Raw genomic sequence first — 19,979 nt, forward strand, 5'->3', positions numbered from 1 at the left:
CAGCGACGGGACACCGTTTGGCGGCCTGCAGCACAAAACAAAACGTACCCATCTGTAGCATGCACATAATAAGAAAGTTCAAGGAATTGCAGAATGGAGAGATTAGTTAATCTATTAGCATAAGACACTTTAATATCATAGTAGGTTCAGCTATCTTATATTCAGCGATTATTTCAGTTGCTTCATCCTTAATACTTCGTTGGTTAGGGGGTATGTTCCCATTCTAAGACATGATAAACAGGAGGGAGTCTTTAATTTACTTAAGATCCATTGCTGAGGTATGGGAGATTCCAGCGGGTGTTTTAATTGATACACTTATGTGCTACACCGGAGTGTCGGCCACCGCGCCGTAACGCTGCCCCTGTGAGAGCTTGGAGTCGTCGGGGACCTGGACCTCCGCCGAGTGCCTGGGTGAGCTGTGGCGCTGCACGACGACTACGCTGCGGCCGTTGTGGAACTTCGGGGTGAGGCTCCGCGAGAAAAAGGTCTTCATAGCCTCTGACTCTGCACGGTGAAACACACACGAGAGCTAAAACACCCTCAAACAAATGATATCACAATCTGTAAAGATCAAACTTAGATGCTCAAGGAAGGAGTGAATAGAGTCACTCCATATGTAATGTACAAAGTTGGGCAGTGGCGGTTGCATCGTAGCTTCTATTCTAGAGTCGCAGAACTAGTTGTTGCTTAACTTTTACGAGCATTTTCAAGCGCAACCGTTACAGTGGTATTTATATATATATATATATATATATATATATATATATATATATATATATATATATATATATATATATATATATATATATATATATATATATATATATATATATATATATATATATATATATATATATATATATATATATATATATATATATATATATATATATATATATATATATATATATATATATATATATATATATATATATATATATATATATATATATATATATATATATATATATATATATATATATATATATATATATATATATATATATATATATATATATATATATATATATATATATATATATATATATATATATATATATATATATATATATATATATATGTTTATCTCTAGTACCTGAGTCCCTGCGGGCAGCCCAGGGACACGTTCCCCTCGCCAGCAGGAAGCGGCGGGCCTGCGTGCGGAACTTGGTGGTCGTGAAGGTGTAGAGGAAGGGGTTGATGGCCGAGTTAATTGGCAGCAGCAGCACCACCACGTACGGGTACATGACGGCTGCGGGAATGAGAGGAGCAATCAGCTTAACAAAATGATTAAGTTGCTCATGTGTTCGTGTGTCTGTGAATTTCTCGTTTATTAGAGCCTTCAAAGTTAAAATATCTATATGTCTGTAGAAATGACACATTATGACTCCTATTACACTGAATGAAACAGACAAAGAAAAACAGGTTAACAAAAAAAAAATAGAGGATGCTTGCCTACCCCCTTCCTCTCTCTCTTTATCTATATATTTTCTCGAATGTCCATGTGTGTGTGTGACTCAATCGCTTATCACAATCCTCAAAATCACTGTATTTATCTATATGTATAAATAACACATTTTAACTTATATCCCACTGAAGGAAACTGCTAAACAAAATCGAGTTACCAAACAAAACATATAACAAGACGTCAGCTACCAACTCACGCTTTATTTCGACGTCGGCGAGGGCCAGGATGCGGAGGATAATGATGGGCACCCAGCACATGCAGTTGGTGAAGACGATGAAGAAGAACCGCATCGCCCACTCGCGGTCGTCGAGGGAGAGCGGCGTGTTGGCGCGGGTGTGACGGATGCTGGCGAACATGCACGCATACGCCACCAGGATCACCACCACTCTGGGAGGCCGAGGAGGAGAGGGTAGTGATGCGGCAGTCATAAGGAGGAGGAGTCGCTATACACACACATAAACACACGAGGGCGGAAAATGCCTGCCTGACCCCCCTTCCTCCGCTCTCTCTATCTACCTGTATTGTGTATCTATCTATCTCTTAACTTCTTAATCTCTCAACCCCTATTTCTCAACCTCTCTATCCTTCAACTTCTCTATCCCTTAACCTCCTTATCGCTCAGCCTCACTATTTCTCAACCTATCTATCTCTCGACCACTATTTTTCGCAAACTTTCTGTCTCTCAACCTCTATCTCTCTACCTCCCTATCTCCCAACCTCGCTACCTCTCACCCTCCTTATCTCTCAACCTCTCTATCTCTCAACCTCCCTATCTTTCAACCTCTTTATCTCTTTGGCTGGATTCACACGAGCCACTTTCTAGTGGTCAGTGGCCGCCACAAAATAATGGTAAAAATAGAACACATACATCTCTATGGGTGCATGCACATGGGCCACTTTTTTGTGGTCGCCACAAAACAGTGGCGGGTTGTGGCGGGAGGAGCCATTTTTCCGACCACGCCACTGTGGCCGGCCACAGTGGCCAGCGATAGATACCGTTGTTTCACTGGCAGCGTGCACACGAGCCACTATCGGTGACCACCACCCTGCTACCCGTCGCTTTCCCTCTGTCTTGACACTGACCTTTATGAATTATAACTTTCATAATGATGTATAAGTATGACCTTCACGCATAACTTGTGTTCAGGACATGATGAATAAGCTCTTACATGCTTTCATAATTAATGTTTCACAGTTTTGCATATTAATAGATTCTGGTGTGGATTAACTACTGAATGTGGTAGTTTTATTTATTAGGAAGTAGAAAGCGGAAATGTTATGTAATCGCAAAGACTGCTGAATTATGTCAATAAATTACGTACATTTAATGTGACTTTATATTCTTCATGTTCAGCCTTACATTAAGATTACCGCAAGTCTCTCTTCTACTGGCACACACTTCCTCATGTTGGTGTCCTGCCGTGTTATACGTGGACCAATTACTGTCATAAGATGATTTTAAAGCTGTCCTGTGACTTCCTGAAGAAGTAAAAAAAAATATCAGGATGCTCTTTTAGCTCTATAAATGATGTGTGGAATGCTAGACAGTAGTCTGCTGCTAACTGTGGGGTGAACCCAGTACTTTCTTCTGCGCTTTGTGCCAAGAGAGCACAGACAGCTGCTACCTCTAAGAGATCCATAACCCCACGTACTGACCTCATTAGTGGCCGCCACCGAGTGACTAGTGTGCACACTGTGCAGGGTGCACCTACTCACCATTTTTCGTGGTGATCATTTTTTGTGGTGCCCACTTTTTGTGGCGGCCACTGACCATGTCTCGTGTGAACCCAGCCTAGATGTTTGTCTTTTCTGATCTGTTTTCTGTTGTTTTTGTAGACATGACACGATTGCCTTCAGTATACCTTCCTTTTACAACGTGTAATGAACGTGTCGTTACCTAGGTCATCTGGTTATTAAGGTGGTCAGTACTGTCTTGCTGGCCCCACCCCCCGCCCCTGGACCCTCGGGATCTCCAGCACCGCCGTGAACGCCCCGGGGGAGCCGAGACGCTCTGCATGCCGGGACTCCTGGGCCCTGAGCTCGCCAGGGAGACCTTGGGCCCCCTGACGCTCCCCAGCCCTGCTGAGGCGGGGAGGGTTGGAGCAAGACTTGCCTCTTAAACCACCAGACGGGAATATTAAGTTAATCTGTAAATGATGCGTGGAATGCTAGACAGTAGTCTGCTGCTAACTATGGGGTGAGCCCAATACTTTCTTCTGCGCTTTTTGCCAAGAAAGCACAGACAGCTGCTACCACTACGAGACCCATAACCCCACGTACTGACCTCATTAGTGGCCGCCACAGAGTGGCTAGTGTGCAGGGTGCACCTACTCACCATTTTTCGTGGCGACCATTTTTTGTGGTGGCCACTGACCACTAAAATGTGTCTCGTGTGAACCCAGCCTTAAACTGTCACAATAATGTATAAGTATGACCTTCACGCATAACCTGTGTACAGGACATGATGGATAAGCTCTTACATGCTTTCAGAATTAATGTTTCATTCGTTTCACAGTTTTGCATATCAATGGATGTGGTAGTTTTATTTTCCAGGAAGTAGAAAGTGGAAATGTTATGTAACTGCAAAGACTGCTGAATTATGTCAATAGATTACTTTATATTTGTGTTCAGCCTTACATTAAGATTACCGCAAGTCTCTCTTCTACTGGCACACACTTCCTCATGTTGATGTCCTGCTGTCATAAGATGATCAAAGCTGTCCTGTGACTTTCTGAAGAGGTAAAAAAAAATTATCAGGGTGCTCTTTTAGCTCAGTTAATGAAGTATGGAATGCCACACGCAGTAGTCTGTTGCTAACTATGGGATGAACTCAGTACTTTCTTCTGCGCTTTTTACCAAGAAAGCACAGACATCTGCTACCTCTACGAGATCCATAACGCCACGTACTGACCTCATTAGTGGCCGCCACCAAGTGGCTCGTGTGCAGGGTGCACCTACTCACTATTTTTTGTGGCGACCATTTTTTGTGGCGGCCACTGGCCACTAAAAGTGTTTCGTGTGAACCCAGCCTTAACCTCTCTATCTCTCAACCTCGCTATCTCTCTACCTCCCTATCTCTCAACCTTGCTACCTCTCAACCTCTCTATCTCTCAACCTCTCTCAACCTCGCTACCTCTCAACCCCTCTATCTCAACCTCTGTCTCTCATCCTCCCCATCTCTCAATCTCACTGTTTTTCAAGCTTTCTATCACATAATCTTTGTACCTTTCCCCCTATCCCTCACTCACCCCAGCTGGTTAAGGCCGAGAAAGAGCGCGGCAGAGTAGGGCCAACCGGGCACCCAGGGGTCGTCCAGGTGCAAGGGGAAGCAGAGGCCGTTGGTGCCATAAAACCCTTGGTGGCCGCGGTAGAGAAGCACTGCAACGAGGAAACGATGGGTAGGGTAAGGGGGAGAGAGGAGAAAGAGAGAGAGGGAGAACAAGAATAACAAGCACAAGAACCAATACAACAAGAACAATAGCAAGAAGAATTGGAAGAAAAAGTAGATGATGAGTTAGAAAAACAAAGAAACGTACCTATCAGAACACACTGCATAAAACAAAACAAAAAAATAACAACAGTACAAAGAGATAGAAAAAATATATATAAAAACAGCAAGAAGAATATGAAGAAAAGGAAGAAAAAAATATAAAACACAACACCCTGCAGATTCTTTTTTTACATAACTTCATCGCACCACAAGTCTGTTTTCCTTCTCAGCAACCCCCTCCCCCCCCAACACACACACACATGCACACACACACTTTCTACCCGACCACGATACCTACCGGGACCAACAGCGAGAGCAAAACCGACGACCCACATGAAGACCAGCGTGACCTTGGCCAGGGGAAGGGACACTCTGGGGGCACGCAGAGGCCAGCTGATACAAAGCCACCGCTCGACAGACATGAAGGACAGGATCAACACGGATACCTGAAGCAGAGAGAGAGAGATAACCATTACCATACTTCTCCGCGACTCACAATTTTGCATTGACGGTCAGCATTCGAAGAGGTGAACACTCATATCCTCATCGTTCTGTCGTTGCCCTGCCTCTCTGCATATAGTTTTCGTCACTGTTTTTTGGTGTGAGTGTCTCCTCTCTACAACGGCCCTTTGCCCGTCACCGACTCACCTCAGTCGACGTCATGGCGAGGATCCCCGTGGCCGTGCACTGCCAGGAGGCCATCCAGTAGTAGGCGTGCTCGTTGTACCGTGCCCGGAACAGCACGTCCTTGGCAGCCACCACCACCAGGTACAGCCCCGTCATCAGGTCCGCCACTGCAAGCAAGATGAACATAAGAATAACAGAGAAGTTTATGACAGGCGCCGTTCCAATAGTATGCGTCGTTTCTTTAACTGTGAATCACTATGAAATAATTTGTTAGATTTTCATATTTTAGGGATGAACATATGTGATTTACTGTCAGGCAGATTTTCGAAGATATGTCTGGTTGTATTAATTCAGCAACATAGTCTCATAACCCTTAAAGGAGACACTAGAGAGGTCCTTCATTAATATGAACCACACAAAAAGATAATACATTCAGCAATTCACAATTTAAGAAACTCGAATTCACTTGATTTAAAAGAAACTCGTAGGAGAGACGAAATTCCTAATATACAAAGTTTCCTCATCTCCAAATACACCCTTTTCCTGTTTCCCGCTTTGAGTTCTCACCTGCCAAGTTACGTATGAAGAGGGAGAGCACCTTGTTGTCGTCCCCAATGCAGCAGCGGCCGCCCAGCACGGTGAGGTTGCCCACCAACGTCGCCATGGCAACCAGCCACACCACCACCCGCAGCCGTTCGTGGCCCAGGAGGTGCTCGAAAGACGACACACCTGCACGAGAGGATGAAATAAGACCCATCCTTGGTTCATCTAATTACAGTTTCCAAATGACGTAACCACCGTTCCCATGCAAGAGATGAAATAAGACCCACCCACCCACCCTTTGATTATTTATCTGAAGTTTGCAGTACAGTAGCTTTTGTAGGTTTAATACATAACGTAACGACCGTTCCTATGCACGAGATAAAATAAGACCCACCCTTCTTAAGTTTGCAGTAGTAGATTTGATAAGTTTCAATAGATAACGTAAAGACCGTTCCGTAATTCAGTATATTTAATAGGACAAATAACAACGGTTCAGACAGTTGAAATCCCTGCAACTGAGTCATTTATGCCACTGTACATTATTAAACACAAGATAGCACAACACTGCCCTGCATCACTGCCAAATTAGCTCCGTATATATCAGCCACAATCAAACTTCATTTCCTGGGGGGGTACCACAAGCATGCATCTCGCCTCGTCTAACAGTGACCAGGGTGCCGCCACTCACCGTCTGTCTTGGGCCAACAGTCCAGAATGACGGGCACGGAGCTGCAGTACCGGAATCTCTTGAAGTAGCTAAGGAAGCACAACTTGGTCAAAATGTAGTATAGGAGAAGTACTGTATGCATGATATAAGAAAAACCTATGTAATCAAATCATATGTAGGGCCAAAACATAAGTAATATCACAACCAAAATCTCCTTCAACAAAACCCTCCTGGCTTACACATGGGTGACGTTTGGAGTGTGAGGGCTGCGTGTGATGTCTTTGGAGATGTTATACAGCAGGTCCGAGGAGAGCTCCATGTCGGCCAGACGTCTGGGGAACGAAAGAGGGAGAGAGGTAGGGAAAGAGAACATCAAGAGAACTGTAAAACCTCACTAGCCAGCAGTAACCCACGTCTGTACAGCTGATATTGCTAAGGAAACATAGCCACGGCCACAGAACAGCAGCATAAAGTGACTTATATAAAATAGATAACTGGGGGCATTCATAAAACCTTTTGTGTCATGCGTCGGCTGTGTCGTTGTAAAAATCCCTATAATATTATGACCTGCCTGTTCATTTTATCGCTGCTTCCTTAATCTTGCGACATTACGTTTTTTCATGGCTGACATCTTAACTGACCCTCTGAAGTGCGTAGTTTCATACTTACAACGAGTCCAAGGCCGACAGCTGTTTCAGGGTGCCGCTTTCCATTACTAACAGAGGATTGCCCTTCAAATTTCTGAGGGTGGAAAGAAAAACAGTCAGTAGCTTTATCTCTTTTGTTTAGCTGTGTCAGAAAAGCTTACGGTTCATTCACTTCTTGCGTGTTTCTCAGCGCAACAGGAGACTAGCAGTATTATGGGCATCGGTCAGGTGACAAGTGTTTTAGAGGCAGGAACTTAAGTGACTTTAACCACATGAGCAATCTATCGTATACGTTGTGTGTGTGTGTGTGTGTGTGTGTGTGTGTTACTTACAGGTTCACGAGAGACTTGAGGCCCCTGAAGGCGTCCTGGGCGATGAATGTGATCTTGTTGAAGTTGAGTTCACTGCAAGACGCGATAAGTCACGCACACCACAGAAAGACACGGGCTGAGACACACCGGTGCCCAACAATGTTTTCCTTTCTCCCTGAACCCTCGGAAAACAGCTACTCCAGCGTCAAAATGTTAGAGAAACTTAAGCATTGCAGCAATTCAAAGCAAATAAATGTCTCAGACTAAAACAAACAATGCAAATCTTCATATTCCAAGAATAAGCTAAATAAAACGATGGACGTTACTCAAGAAGAATAAAAAGAGTATAATTATAAAAGGCAAGAACTTATTATTAGTATGGTTTGAAAAACAAGGAAAAAGTAATAATCACAGCCAACAAAGAGAACTACATAGGGAAGCAATAGATTTAGAGTAGATTACCTAAGATCCTCTAGAAGGGTCATGAGCATAATGGAAAGAGGGAGCGCGAGGAAGGACAAGGTGTGGCCAGTGACCAGGAGGTACCCACAGGTCGAGGAGCCGCGGCTGGTTCACGAAGGCGCCGCCGATGATGACCCGGATCCTGTTGCGTCGCAGGTAGCTGAGGAGGGCACGAAGGAGGGGTGCGAAGGTAGGTCAGTGTGTGTGGAATGTAAAGATCTATGGTATGGCTACTTTCAGGGTTGTTATGGTCAAGGTTAAAACACACACACACACACACACACACACACACACACACACACACACACACACACACACACACACACACACACACACACACACACACACACACACACACACACACACACACACGTCAAAAAACATACTTACAGAGCTTCCAGAGCCGTGAATCCCCTGAGAGTGGTGACTGTCAGCTGCTCCACCAAGTTATCCTCCAGAAACCTACAAAAAAAAGGGAAATTCTGAAAAGTGAACAACATTCCCAGAGGGATCAATTATATTTTTTCTCACTCGCATATATTTTTACTTCTGGTTTATAGGAAAACGAACAGAGGGATTAGGCAGACAGGAAAAGAAAGTGGATAATTAGGTTTGAGAATTATAAAGAACCAGAAAGAGGAAAGAGAAGGTACTGAGAAGGAGGAGAGAGAGGAGGATGGAGGATTGGTGATGACACACAGACACGCACACAATTCTGTACTTACAATATACACACAACATCTACGTACGAGCGCCGTGGTCTAAACATCATCACACTGACGGGCAGAAGAAGGAAACACTTGAGTGAACCGCACTACCTCACAAGGACCTCTCAGCTGCCTCACTAAGAACACAACGTACGTCCATCTCCGTCCAGGCAACTATAGGTCATTACACAACAGTTCACAAACGCAACACTGACACAATGTACTCTTGACATCTGTTCGGGGCGACACTCACAGCTCCTTGACCCTGGAGGCGAATGGGCTGACCTTTCGGCCCTGAAGAGTCTCCTGGTTGTGGTTCATGAATCTGCGGGAGACGGTGAGATGAGTTGAGAGCATGCTGGTCTTGGCTGTCCCTACCCCAGACAGCTCTGTCCATGGGTGTTCTTGGCAGATATGGGTATTATTACGTATTACTGTTAATAAGGTCATGTGTGGAGTTCTCTTGTAATTACATAAATACCTAACATTACAACATGAAAATAAGGAGAAAATTGTTATTTTCAGAAGATGGAGTATGTATAAAGACCAGGCAGTTATACCCTACTAGAAATATTATGCCGAACACGTGAAACTATCCAGATTTAGAGGATTCGGAAAGAAAAAATAACAGAGCACCAACCAAATCAGGTAAAAAAAAGGATAATGTACCGAGGAGAGGTGGAAAGAAATGAGAAAGCAAAAAAAGGGTGTAGATGAAAGATGGAGAGTCTGCGTGGCACTCACAGGAAGTGTGGGCCGCGAGCCAGGGTCACCACCTCGTCCAGCTCCAGCGCGGAGTTGTGGGACAGATCAAGGAGATCAATGCTTCGTAGCGATCTCAGACCCTCCAGTGCACCAGCGGCGCCACGTGTAGACAGTTCGTTGTAATTCAGGAATCTGCCAGAGAAGGCGAGCACACTGTACGAGAGGTAAGGAAGGTATGCTTCCTGGACACCTGAAGTAGTTATATTCAGGAATAATGTTGAAAATATTTGCAGAAAACTACAAATAAATGGGAATTCCAAACAACTTAGTCCTTTGATTTGTTTTCTTGTTATGAGCAGCAGACCTTGTGACTCACATAAGCCATACGAGAAAATAAGGAAAAGACAAACTATTAATTACCAACTAACCTTTCTTTGACATCACGTATAACATTAAACACAATATTTTCGACACTTACAGCATGGCAAGGTTGGGCACAGCAGCGAAGGTCCCCGTCGGGATGCTCTTGAGGCTGTTGTTCTGGAGGTGCCTGGAACGAGGCGAGAGTTAGGGCGACACGGCCATCGATCGATAATCAGAATAAAAACAAAGGAGAAAGGAGTTACGGCACGGGAAGAAGAGTTATGAGGCAATCCCAGGATGATGAAGCAATAAGGAGTAGGAACAGCAATAGACTTCATAATGGTGAGATAAGAGAAGCGAGTGAGACAGTTCCCAGAAGACGAAACAATAAGTGGGAACAGCTATAGAGAAGAGAACTTACATAATAAAGGGATGCATGGGGGTAGCGAGTGAAGGAGTCCCAAGATGAAACAATAAGGAGTAGGAATCGATATAGAAGGAAGCACATAGTAGTGAGGTAAGGGTAGCGAGTGTGACAGCCTCAAAGAAATGAAAATAAGGACCGTGAGCAGCTATAGACTTACATGATAGTCAGACGAGGGTAGCGATTGAGGGAGTCTGCGGTGAGTGTGATCGTGTTGTTCCCCAGCGCCCTGCAGGAGAAAAATCGTCTATTCTGAGGCAAGGCGAGAAAATAAATCGAGGCATCCATTGCACGAACTTTTATGAGAACGATATGAATTATTGAACGATCATGAATGCCGCCCAATGGAATTATCTTCATTCTTTTGTCTGTTGATTAAATTATGCCCACAAAAAACGGAGCTCCCCAAAACACTATAGATATGCAAATGTCGTTATGTTTGTTCGTTTCTCTGATTGGACGGAGCAGATATATGAAGAGCAAGGCACACACACACACACACACACACACGGTTCAACATACAAGGTGGTAACGCGGCTGTCTATATCTTGTGGCACTGCTCTCAGCTGGAGGTTGGTACAATCAACCCGTGTTTTCAGCTGACAGTGGCACTCCGGAGGGTACTGAGCCAAGCCTGGGAGGGGGGCAAAAAAGTATGTGTCTTAGTGACGGTGGAGACTTGATTAAAGACTGTCTCTCTTTTTCTTTCTCTATATCTATCTACCTATCTCTCTGTATCTATCAATGTCTCTCGTTTTTTTTTTTTTTTTTTATTCTTTTGTTCGAAGTAGCGTATAGCAGGCTTTTTTATGTAGTCTTTGTTTTTTGCCATTGAGTTGCCTCCCTTACTGTGAAAAAAATATCTATCTATCAGTCTATCTATCCTTCTATCCTTCTATCTGTCTATCTATTTATCGTACACAACACCTCCTCCCTTCATACTACAAGACAGCCAAGACGCCATATACTCTACCAGGATTAATGAAGTAAGCAAGTCAGGATTCATAAGGGCAATAAATGTACTCAATGATTACACTCAATAAACATACTCACTGCATTTGTATCGGTTCTCCCACAGGTGTAAGGGCCTGCTCAGTACCTTCTTGAGGAGAGTGGTGTCCCCTTTGTCGTCCACTGAGAGAGAGAGAAAAAAAGAGGGAGATAGATAGATAGATAGATAGATAGAGAGAGAGAGAGAGAGAGAGAGAGAGAGAGAGAGAGAGAGAGAGAGAGAGAGAGAGAGAGAGAGAGAGAGAGAGAGAGAGAGAGAGAGAGAGAGAGAGAGAGAGAGAGAGAGAGAGAGAGAGAGAGAGAGAGAGAGAGAGAGATTATCGAATTATCATATTAAAATGCTATTCCAAACACAGACAAGGTTAATCTTCATCTCGTGGCGGATCAAAGGACTGTTACATCAGGACGCATCCGAGAGTTACGTTACTAGATAGCTCTTGGTCTCTAGTTAGTCTTCGTCTCCCACATACAGCTATCCCGCACGATCCGGGGCAACTTAAAGAAATGGATAATCAGTACGTATAGGTTACTTTATTTTCATGTTTCCGTCATGGGGACACCTTTTTATCCTTGGTCCGTCTCATCTCACTATAGCAAGACATCTCCAGCATCACTAGTCTCTTCCTCCAACATTAATGATTTCATATTAGTGGATGGAAAAGGTAAATATAGAACATGGAGATGGGGAAGCAGACAATGAATGACTGGTTCTCAGGTGCACCGTCAGGATTACCGTCTTGTATAGTCTTTTAATTTGTATATAATCTACCTGGAATTAATCAAAGGAAGCCGAAGCAAGTAAGAAAATTACTCCCTGTATTGTTATATGATCCATTCACGTAGGATAGGAAGTAAGGTAGACAGTAATGAGGCTGTGGAACACACACACACACACACACACACACACACACACACACACACACACACACACACACACACACGAAGAGAGAGAGAGAGAGAGAGAGAGAGAGAGAGAGAGAGAGAGAGAGAGAGAGAGAGAGAGAGAGAGAGAGAGAGAGAGAGAGAGAGAGAGAGAGAGAGAGAGAGAGAGAGAGATAGAGAGAGAGAGAGAGAGAGAGAGAGAGAGAGAGAGAGAGAGAGAGAGAGAGAGAGAGAGAGAGAGAGAGAGAGAGAGAGAGAGAGAGAGAGAGAGAGAGAGAAACGCACATCGTTTCCCCTTCAGCCTAATCCACCAAAGAGGGTTCCATTGAAAAGTAGTTTTTAATACTCTTGGCAAACAGGTGATGTGGTGTGTCTGGGGGTGTATGTGTGTGTGTGTGTGTGTGTTTGACCTTACAGAGAATGTATACATGAACTCGAACTCACAACAGTCGTGTTCATCGAGGCCACTGGGACAGTCGTTCACGTGATTACAGAAGAATCGCTGCTCCAGACACAGGCCACTCTGCCCGCCGCAGGGAAACCAGCCCACCTCGCACGACCCTGTTAGAGGATTGAACGCTGTCACATCTCTTAATATAGATGCCACCATATCTCTCTCACTCACTCCTCTGAAGGGTTTCCCAGCAATGACATCTATTTAAGCTACGGAGGCACTAATATTTCCTCAACCCAAGTGTGATGCGGGTGTAGGGCAGATGGCCATTAAAGAGTAAGTAAGTACAGCTCACCGTTTGTCAGTGGCCTGAGGAGGGCGGCCAGAGAGGGCGAGCACAGCAGGGCCGCCACTGCTGGGAGAAGCATGCCTTCATCCCGCCTTCTGCCCATTCTAGAAGACAATCTTGTAAAGGGAAAAAGAAATCATTTGCTTGTCTGTCTGTCTCTCTGTATGTATGTATGTATGTATGCTTGTATGTATGTATGTATGTATGTATGTATGTATGTATGTATGTATGTATGAATATTTAAATTTATCTATAGCTATCTGTCTACTTATTTATCTAACTATTGATATACTTGACCATTTATATTTATCCATTTCACTCGCTCTACCTATCTATATATTTGTTTCCTTTATATATTTATAGTAATATTAATTATTATCATTATTACAATGATTGCTGGGGAAATAATTCGGAAGGAAGAATTAACAACAAATAAATTTCCCAAAAAATGTCAAATTATAAACAGTAAACCAAAACAGATTTCTAAATCAATAGTGACAAAGTGATGTTCATTGATGGCCGAGAAACAATGAATAAAGTTTATCATTTTCCAGACAAATGGTAAACCCATGCGTCGTGGTGTTCTGGCCATTAGCAAAATAAAGTCAATTAACCAATCCAACCTCACCTAAAGAGTAACCTGATCCCTTTCATTAGTATCATAATCTCACACACACAGTTTCAGAGGTAACCTATGCTCAGGGAAGGAACATGAAAACCCGAACGCCAAATCCTCCTCTCCTTCAGCCGCAAAAGATTCATATTCCAGAGCCAATTGGCGTGTCACAAGGTTAACCAACGAGACTCGGCGACGAAAACACCCAGAAAGTTGAAAAATTGAATATCCTGTTTTTTTTTCTGTGGCTACCTTCGCACCTTTTGCCATCGTCCCTACCGACATACTTTTTTTCTTACTTATTGATTTTATTCCTTGCCTTCTCTCTCTCTCTCTCTCTCTCTCTCTCTCTCTCTCTCTCTCTCCATACTTTAATATGTTTACTTATGCTGTAAAAAGTAGGTAGATAAGAGAGAGAGAGAGAGAGAGAGAGAGAGAGAGAGAGAGAGAGAGAGAGAGAGAGAGAGAGAGAGAGAGAGAGAGAGAGAGAGAGAGAGAGAGAGAGAGAGATGGTGTACTGAAAACCTATTACAGCAACGTTACTACTAACCCGGCTGAGTGGTCAGGCTGCGGGCGTGGTGTCCTGAAGCTCCCGTGTTCAAGTCTCGCCCGCCACTACAAGCTGACAGTTTTCAATCTTCGCCAAGTGGCTAAAAACTACCTACAAGCTGTCCTGAAGGCCACCTATCAACCCGGACTCTAGCGAAACTCTCTACAGTGGAGCAAAAATAAGTTCCGGAGGGCAGCATGAGCCAAACAAAATGGTGCCACTATAAACACTTACCTGCGCCACGAACGGGCTGGGGCCGACAAGAAGGCCCCATCATGATAGCTTAACGGTGCAAGAGGCTGAACTTAAAAATAAAAAAAGAAGAATGATCATAAAAAAAAAACGTAGCAGAGTCTGTGGCTTCTAAGGTGACTGCCACAATGACTTCCCCCGCGGCGACAGAAAAGGTAAAGCAATATCCGCCAATTTCTCTCTCTCTCTCTCTCTCTCTCTCTCTCTCTCTCTCTCTCTCTCTCTCTCTCTCTCTCTCTCTCTCTCTCTCTCTCTCTCTCTCGAACACCAATATAATGAAGTTATCAACGGGCGTTTCAAACTAGTTAGAAGCCTTGCATTAGCGGCGGCGAGGGAGGTGGAGGAGATGTCTTGGGTCGATAACAAGCGGAGGTAGATTGCGATGAAGGTAAGAGGAGGTGAAAGGAAGGAAGTGGAGTAGGAATGGGTGAATAGCTGTGCCATTTGCGAATTAAACAACAAGAAATTGACCTCTCTTTTTGGCCACTCATTTCTTCTTTCTGTATAGGAGCATGATTACCGGGCTTTGTCTATTTTTTGCCCTTGAGCTGATTCCTTTGCTCTAAAAAAAACGGAGATAAGGTGGACTCGGACCTTGCCTAGTGGATAAATGGTATGGAAAGGTAGTGAGAGTTATGATTTAGATTTGAGGTGGTGGCGGTGGTAGCACACTGACCGCGTGATGGACGACATGCATTCGCCGCGGACGACGCTCACGCTACCACACTCTACATTTCGGATTTTCCGCCGAGTCGCTTAAAACCAAAACCTACCCTGAAGACCACCCACACCCCATCCACGGACTCTAGGAAGCCGTCCAGAAGATCAAAAAGTTTCCGGGGGCAGCATGAGCCAGCCAAAGCATGGCGCACACTATAAACACTCGCGCGCCAGAACGGGGCGGGCCGACCATCAGGCCCACCACCTGGAAGCCTTTGGCCCGACCATCAGGCCCCACTGGAAAGATAGATAGACAGATACATAAATAGATACATAGATGTATAGATGTATAGACAGATACATAAATAGATAGATAGATAGATAGATGAATAGACAGATACATAGATAGATAGATAGATAGATAGATAGATAGGCAAAAATACATAATAAAATAGTGAGATATACAGAAACCTTGACAGATATATATTATAATTATAACTATATATCTTTAACAATGTAAGTTCGCCATAGCTTCATTGAGGGTCATTGCTGACTGAGCTACAAAGGGCCCTTGAAAACTGCCCACTCAAAATGAGCCTATATAATGAACTCGTATAATGAGGCCCGGAAACTATCCCCTAACACAAGTTCTGCTGGTGTGAAAAGCTCCCATATGTTCTGAATTAATTTCCCGAGTTCAAGGATTCCCCCATCCAAAAATTTCGATTTCCCACGTGATCCCTAAGCTTGTGCACATGGGCTACTGGAGGGGTAAGGGGACTAAGGTGTGGTGTTGCCCAAAAAATTACACCAATGACTCCACCATGCATACAACTACTACTACTACTACTGCTGCTACTACTTTTTTTTTTTTTACAGCTAAGGAGACAGTTCAAGGGCGTAAATAAAAAAAATTAAAAAAAGCCCGCTACTCACTGCTCCCGAACAGAGGTCAAAGGAGTGTCCAAAAAGAGAGGTCAATTTCGGGAGGAGAGGTGTCCTGATACCCTCCTCTTGAAAGAGTTCAAGTCGTAGGCAGGAGGAAATACAGATGAAGGAAGATTGTTCCAGAGTTTACCGGCGTGAGGGATGAAGGAGTGAAGATGCTGGTTGACTCTTGCATAAGGGGTTTGGACAGTATAGGGATGAGCATGAGTAGAAAGTCGTGTGCAGCGGGGCCACGGGAGGAGGGGAGGCATGCAGTTAGCAAGTTCAGAAGAGCAGTCAGCATGAAAATATCGATAGAAGATAGAAAGAGAGGCAACATGGCGGCGGAATTTGAGAGGTAAAAGACTATCAGTATGGGGAGGAGAGCTGATGAGACGAAGAGCCTTTGACTCCACTCTGTCAAGGAGAGCTGTGTGAGTGGACCCCCCCACACACACACACATGAGATGCATACTCCATACGAGGGCGGACAAGGCCCCTGTAAATGGATAGCAACTGTGCGGGGGAGAAGAACTGGCGGAGACGGTACAGAACGCCCAGCCTCGAGGAAGCTGATTTAGTAAGAGATGAGATATGAAGTTTCCAGTTGAGATTTTGAGTTAAGGATAGACCGAGGATGTTTAGTGTTGAGGAAGGTGATTGCTGAGTGTTGTCAAAGAATAGTGGATAGTTGTTTGGAGGATCGTGTCGAGTAGATAGGTGGAGAAACTGTGTTTTTGAGGCGTTGAAGGACACCAGATTCCTCTTGCCCCAATCGGAAATAATAGTAAGGTCTGAGGCTAAGCGTTCTGTTGCTTCCAGCCTTGAATCGTTAAATTCCTGTATGATGGGTCTTCTATTAAAAGAAGTTGAGTAATGCTGAGTGGAGTCATCGGCGTAAGAATGGATAGGACAGTTCGTTTTGGAAAGAAGATCATCAATGAACAACACAAAGAGAGTGGGAGATAGGACAGAACCCTGTGGGACACCACTGTTAATAGGTTTAGGGGAAGAACAGTGACCGTCTACCACAGCAGAAATAGAATGGTCAGAAAGGAAACTGGAGATAAAGGTACAGAGAGAAGGATTGAAACCGTAGGAGAGTAGTTTGGAAAGCAAAGATTTGTGCCAGACCCTATCAAAAGCTTTTGATATGTCCAGCGCAATAGCAAAGGTTTCACCGAAACGGCTAAGAGAGGATGACCAAGAGTCATTTAGGGAGGCAAGGAGATCACCAGTAGAACGCCCCTTGCGGAACCCATACTGGCGATCAGATAGAAGGTCAGAAGTGGAAAGGTGCTTTTGAATCTTCCGGTTAAGGATTGATTCAAAAGCTTTAGATAAACAAGAAAGTAAAGCTATAGGACGGTAGTTTGAGAGATTGGAACGGTCACCCTTCTTAGGCACAGGCTGTATGAAGGCATACTTCCAGCAGGAAGGAAAGGTAGATGTTGACAGGCAGAGGAGAAAGAGTTTGACCAGGCAGGGTGACAGCACGGAGGCACAGTTTCTAAGGACAATAGGAAGCACTCCATCAGGTCCATAAGCCTTCTGAGGATTGAGGCCAGAGAGGGCATAGAAAGCATAATTTTGAAGAATCTTTATAACAGGCATAAAAGAGTCAGAGGGGGGATGAGTAGGAGGAATATGCCCAGAATCATCCAGAGTGGAGTTTTCAGAAAAAGTTTGAGAGAAGAGTTCAGCCTTAGAGATAGATGAGACGGCAGTGTTGCCGTCAGGACTGAGGAGTGGAGAGAAAGATGAAGAAGTGAAGTTGGAGGAAATGTTTTTGGCTAGATGCCAGAAGTCACGGGAAGAGTTAGAGAAAGCAAGGTTTTGGCATTTTCTATTAATGAAAGAGTTCCGGGCAGAAATGTAAAGTTCGTAGTTAGCATTAGTTTGAAGGCTCTGGTACCTTTTGTGAGCTGCCTCTCTATCATTGACAGCACGAGAACAAGCGTGATTAAACCAAGGCTTTTTAGCGTGAGGAGTAGAGAAAGTGCGTGGAATGTATGCCTCCATTCCAGAGACAATCACTTCTGTGATGCGCTGAGCACACACAGAGGGGTCTCCATCCTGGAAGCAGTAATAATAATAATAATAATAATAATAATAATAATAATAATAATAATAATAATAATAATAATAATAATAATAATGATAATGATAATAATAATAATAATAATAATAATAATAATAATAATAATAATAATAATAATAATAATAATAATAATAATAATAATAATAATAATAATAATAATAATAACAACTATTTTATCATTATTACTATTATTAGTATTAGTATTTATCAGCATGACTATTATTAGCTATTTTTATTTATTCATCATTATCATCATTAGTAGAAGTATTGCTGTTGCATTTGTTGGTGCTAACTATAGATTCATCAGAGATCAGAGGGACGAGGAAAGGGTCTCACGGGGAAACTGAAGCTCTTTTTCCCCTCGTTTGCTGCACCGTCTTAAGACTCACTCATCACCAACATGGTATAGCATTTTCTTCTTCCCCACCAAGATAAACCCCGGACATTAACCATTCTCTCTCTCTCTCTCTCTCTCTCTCTCTCTCTCTCTCTCTCTCTCTCTCTCTCTTTTCACTCATATACTTTCACGTTTTGTTGCGCTTACTAACATTAATTGATAAATGAATTGCCAACGGTTGTTTGAATCCGAGCGTCCATATCACAGTACCACAGACACACAGTACTTACAGGTCTTTGCAGGGCACTCCGGGTACTCGTATGAATTACTTTTATCAAAACTTGTTAATCGTATCAACTTGTAATAACTATAGGAAAACTTAATTTCTCCACTCGCCTGAGAGGAGAAGCGCACACACCTGCACGCACGATCAGAGCTGCCAGGCGACTACTGACTCAACAGGAACATGGAGGAGACGGCCAACATCCCACGGTGCGTTACATGCAGAAATTCAGGACCCCATACTCAAACGCTTCGCCGCCCTCACACTCACATTTGACAGGACTTTGACAGGTGTCGCTGCCGAAATTCCTCCCTAACCTCATCATAACGTACCCTCTTCCACCCCCACATAACCCCCTTCGAACCCCACATGACCCCTCCCCACTCCCTATTACCCCTCCCTAACCTTACTTTAGTGACATGTAACCCCTTCCCAACCCCCCACAAACCCACATAACCCTTTCCAACCCCCCATAACCCCTCCCCCACATAACCCCTCTCTATCCCAACAAAACCCCTCTCCAACCACACATAGCTCCTCCCCAACCCCTTTTGACTCCTTTCCAACCCCACACAACCATTTCCCAACCTTCCTCCCCTCCCTAACATCTCGCATCCCCAACCCCACATAACCCGGGCCCTCCTTAACCCTTCTCAACCCCCCACAACCCCACACAACCCCACATAACCCCCACAACCCTACATATAACCCCTTCCCAACCCCACATAACTCCTCCAAGAGGATGGCAGTTAGACTGCGAGATTAGAGTCATATTCTCAAACCAGTGACATCTCAAGTATATCTAGGGTTCACTGCTCAAACATTTCGGCGCCCCAGCACACATATTTCAGTCCCGTAATCTTTGGAGATATGTCGTGTGTGGCGGGGTGGGAGGTGGCTACAGGGGGAATACAACCTGCAGGTGGGGGAATTTTTTTTTTTAAATAAGCACTTTTATGGGCATTTTGAGGCTGATATAAACATTGGGAGACTTTAGCCCCCCTATCCCTCCAGAAATTTCGGCCCTGCGATATGAAAATAGTCGTCATGGGAGCCCGATACGTTTAAGATTATGGTCTTAGATGTAAAGTCCCTTGACTAGTCTCTAGGAGTCTAGGCTGAAGTATAGAATCTGGAATCTGGAGTGCAGAGTCTTGGATCCCCTTTGTGGCCGCTTTGTGGGATCGAGTCTCTGTTGACGCC

At 44.0% G+C, this 19,979-nt stretch overlaps 1 protein-coding gene across 1 annotated transcript; it reads right to left on the reverse strand.

The window, feature by feature from the left end:
- Positions 1 to 221: 221 nt before the first annotated feature.
- LOC127003276 (relaxin receptor 2-like) lies at positions 222 to 18,946 on the reverse strand. Its single transcript, XM_050869719.1, has 23 exons — positions 18,784 to 18,946; positions 13,057 to 13,166; positions 12,752 to 12,868; positions 11,468 to 11,548; positions 10,937 to 11,048; positions 10,575 to 10,643; positions 10,106 to 10,177; positions 9,667 to 9,819; positions 9,208 to 9,247; positions 8,941 to 9,014; positions 8,606 to 8,677; positions 8,304 to 8,375; positions 7,775 to 7,846; positions 7,465 to 7,536; positions 7,035 to 7,127; positions 6,817 to 6,884; positions 6,153 to 6,314; positions 5,607 to 5,752; positions 5,257 to 5,404; positions 4,717 to 4,846; positions 1,665 to 1,855; positions 1,097 to 1,252; positions 222 to 504 (listed from the first exon to the last, which is right to left on the reverse strand). Exons 2-23 carry the CDS (start codon positions 13,151 to 13,153, stop codon positions 323 to 325), a joined length of 2,379 nt encoding a protein of 792 aa, XP_050725676.1. The 5' UTR covers positions 13,154 to 13,166; positions 18,784 to 18,946; the 3' UTR covers positions 222 to 322.
- Positions 18,947 to 19,979: the final 1,033 nt, after the last annotated feature.

The sequence above is a fragment of the Eriocheir sinensis genome, chromosome 3 (genome assembly GCF_024679095.1).
Source record: "Eriocheir sinensis breed Jianghai 21 chromosome 3, ASM2467909v1, whole genome shotgun sequence".
Classification (NCBI taxonomy): Eukaryota; Metazoa; Arthropoda; class Malacostraca; order Decapoda; family Varunidae; genus Eriocheir; species Eriocheir sinensis.

Coding starts and splice junctions, on each gene's coding strand:
- LOC127003276 (XM_050869719.1), bottom strand. CDS start 13,153: ATGGGCAGAAGGCGGGATGAAGGCATGCTTCTCCCAGCAGTGGCGGCC. Junction 10,644..10,936: donor GACAGCCGCGTTACCACCTT/GTATGTTGAACC, acceptor TTTCTCCTGCAG/GGCGCTGGGGAACAACACGA. Junction 5,405..5,606: donor TCGCCATGACGTCGACTGAG/GTGAGTCGGTGA, acceptor TCTCTGCTTCAG/GTATCCGTGTTGATCCTGTC.